At 49.3% G+C, this 3,028-nt stretch overlaps 1 protein-coding gene across 1 annotated transcript in view; it reads right to left on the reverse strand.

Annotated features, from left to right (window-relative positions):
• Positions 1 to 547: 547 nt before the first annotated feature.
• The window catches only part of LOC106941895 (uncharacterized), a 4,501-nt gene continuing 2,020 nt past the window's right edge, over positions 548 to 3,028 (reverse strand). Inside the window, exon 2 of the mRNA XM_015025046.1 lies at positions 548 to 1,503. Within this exon, the coding sequence (XP_014880532.1) occupies positions 548 to 1,503 (956 nt within the window). The remainder of the gene's footprint in view (positions 1,504 to 3,028) is intronic.

The raw sequence follows: 3,028 nt of genomic DNA on the forward strand, positions 1-3,028 counted from the left end.
TTCAGAAGAAGCTTGATAACCTGGTTCGAAAACAAACTACGAGTAGGGGAAGGCTGGTGGAACAGAGAGAAAAAGTTAATTCCGGCAACTAAACTGCGAATATACGATGGTGACAGATTAAGTTAATCAAAACAATGGGTGATGAATGCTGCGACGGTGCTAACTAGAACTTGGAAAAGGGGAGTCCCGTGAAAAGAACAGAATTTGGCAAACTTGTGCCAGGCAAAAGTGTAAGATTTGAACGTGGATGGGGCGAGCCCGCCTGAGAGGTAGCGTTTAGCTGACTGAAGCAGAGGTAGGAGAGATGGGGAGATTAATTCAGTGCGAGGTCCTCAAAGGGGGAAACAGGCGTTGGGAAGAGGTCGGCTGTAGGACAGAGCCGACGGAATATCTGAAATTGGAAACGAGACAGAGCATCGGCAAGGGTATTAGAACGACCAGGAACGTGACTTGCAGAAAGCATGAAGTTGTTAATCACGGACTGCCACGTAATACGTCGCAAAAACGGCATAATTGATTTGGAGGAGGATCGGCCTTTGTTAATGGCTTAGACGACTGCGGCATTATCACAGAGGGCTACGATGTGCCTGCGTTTCCAGCGCTTCCCCCAAAGGCAGCAAGCTACGGCAACGGGGATGATTTCATAGAACGCGGAAGACTCGGACTGAGGAAACGAAGAGGGCCAGTTTTCAGCAAACCAGCTGCCCTGGAAAAAACCCACGAAACCCGCGGACGGGGTAGCATCGGTAAAAAACTGAATGGAGTCTGATGTGTGAATAACGTCGTCGTAGAAAAAAGAGATGCCATTCCACGAGTTGAGCAAAGAGGACCAGAACGCAAGATCGGAGCGGCAGCCGTCATCTAAAACGACCTGATCCTGTAAACCGGGAACTGAATTAGCTAGGTCGAGCAGCCTAGAAATGAAGGAGCGCCCTTGGGGGATTATGCGCATGGCAAAGTTAAGATGCCCGAGAAGAGAGAGAAGCTCACGCTTGGAAACCGCCAAGGAGGAAAGGTGACTTTGGGAGATGTCGCGGATGCGATCCAGTTTGTCAGCTGGCAACGAAGCTACCATTTTGACGGAGTCTAAGGTGATGCCGAGAAATTGCAGCTCAGTAGACGGACCAACGGTCTTTTCCTCGGAGAGAGGGACGCCGATGCGGCTAAAAAGATTCTTCAGATTAGATAGAGAGTGAGAAGAGGAAGAGGGTGGATCAACGAGCAAAAAATCGTCGAGAAGATGAAGCACGGAGGGAAGTTTGATGACGTTCAACAGAATCCAGCAGAGCGCTTCAGATAACGCATTGAAGATGCTGGGGCTACTCCTACACCCGAAGGTCAGACGCACAAAGAAATAGAAGTTAGCGTCCCATTTTGCGTCCAGAAGATGCCACTGAGAAGGATGCACAGGCATGACTTTGAAAGCGTCGGTGATGTCAGCTTTGGCCAGCCACGCGCCAGTACCGGCCAATTTAATTAGTGCTATGGCGTGGTCTACTGTCGCTTAACAGAGAGAAAAAGGCGGCTTTGGAATGAGACTATTAATACTGAAGTGGGAGCCAGTATGGGGAGCGGAAAGATCTAAAATTAAGCGTTTCTTCCCTGAATATTTTCGGATCGCGACTCCCAAAGGGTTGACGCGAAAGAGAGGGAAGGTGGGGGAAACACAAGGACCGATGACATAGCCCTTTGAGACTTCTTTTTATAATAACTGACCCACAGCATTTGGATCGTGCAGTGCTGATTGCAAGTTTGGGATGACCAGAGAAGAAGCGGGGAACTGGGGTAAACCTATAAGGAAACCTTGAGAGATGCCGGTGATCAGAAAATTAACAAATGTACGATCGGGGTGGTGGATTAACAGAAGGCTAATTCGGGGACGTTTATGGGGGTAGAGAGAAAGCGAGAAACTAATTCCTGAAACGTTGACTGCTGCTTCTGGGGAAGGTGCGGCGGGGGCAGACGGATTTGGGGTGGGCGTCTTTGCAGAAGCTACATATATGAAGAAAAGCACAGTTAGGAAAAGAGCAGACGCTTTCATTAAAGTTATTACAGATAGGCATGTTGTTAAATGCTTGAACCTGTCTGCCTCGACAGTCAAGCGGGACAGCTTTCAGGAGCGGTTGCGGAGGGAAGGTAACGGAAGGTCCGGTCTTGAAAGGGAGAGAGGGGCAAAAGGCGCTCTGATGACCCGGTACGCCGCATAGGTGTCAGGAAGCGGCTTGAGTGAGCATTACGAGAATTTCCATTTCTAAAATGGACCAATTGAGAATCTGACCTGAGCGGGAAAGAACAGCAGTGGCTTTAGTGGCAAAAGCTTTATGATATTGGTAAAAAAGGGACCGGCCGTATTGTAAATGAAGATCAGTGATCAAAGCCAGGTTAGAGTTCAATTCGATTCTGCGGTTGGGATAAACAGAACAAATGACGTCCCTGAATACGCTAAAGGCTGCCACGAACTGACCGAAGGGCAGATCCTTTGCCAGATGGGGATCGGAAGATTTGATGATGGCGGAAAATTGCTCCGATGAAGCTATGCTGTGATCAACGGCAGGGGATGGCAGAAGGAGGATAGAGGCTAAATTGACGTATTGACCTTGAAGAATCTTAGAGCGGAGACGAGGGGAAATGTTTGAATACTGCGGTGTATATGCGGAGCCTGTTACAGGGAGAAAGGTCGGTGAGGGGTGAGTGAGGGGGGGGAAGGACCGGGATCCCGACGAAAAGCGAACGGGGAACCGGGAGGATTATCAGACTCAAAGTCAGACATTAGGTTGCGTACCAACTTGAACGCAGCTGGGAAGCGTCTGACGGCTTGGGTGTGGATCCTTTTATGCAGAGCCTGATTGCTGATTGAACATGCAGGGTGAGGTCCAGCACTGAGGACGGGGATGAGCATGACATCGATGGGTGAACGGAGGGGGCGGAGTCTTCCAGCCTGAACTTCCGCTATAGCTCCATTCCTCCCACTGTCACATTTTCTTTTAGTCTCAGAAAAATCGCAATCAGGCTATAAAAAAAATAGCTC

Source organism: Poecilia latipinna, unplaced genomic scaffold (assembly GCF_001443285.1).
Source record: "Poecilia latipinna isolate Pla-1442-1.1 unplaced genomic scaffold, P_latipinna-1.0 Scaffold95, whole genome shotgun sequence".
Lineage (NCBI taxonomy): Eukaryota > Metazoa > Chordata > Actinopteri > Cyprinodontiformes > Poeciliidae > Poecilia > Poecilia latipinna.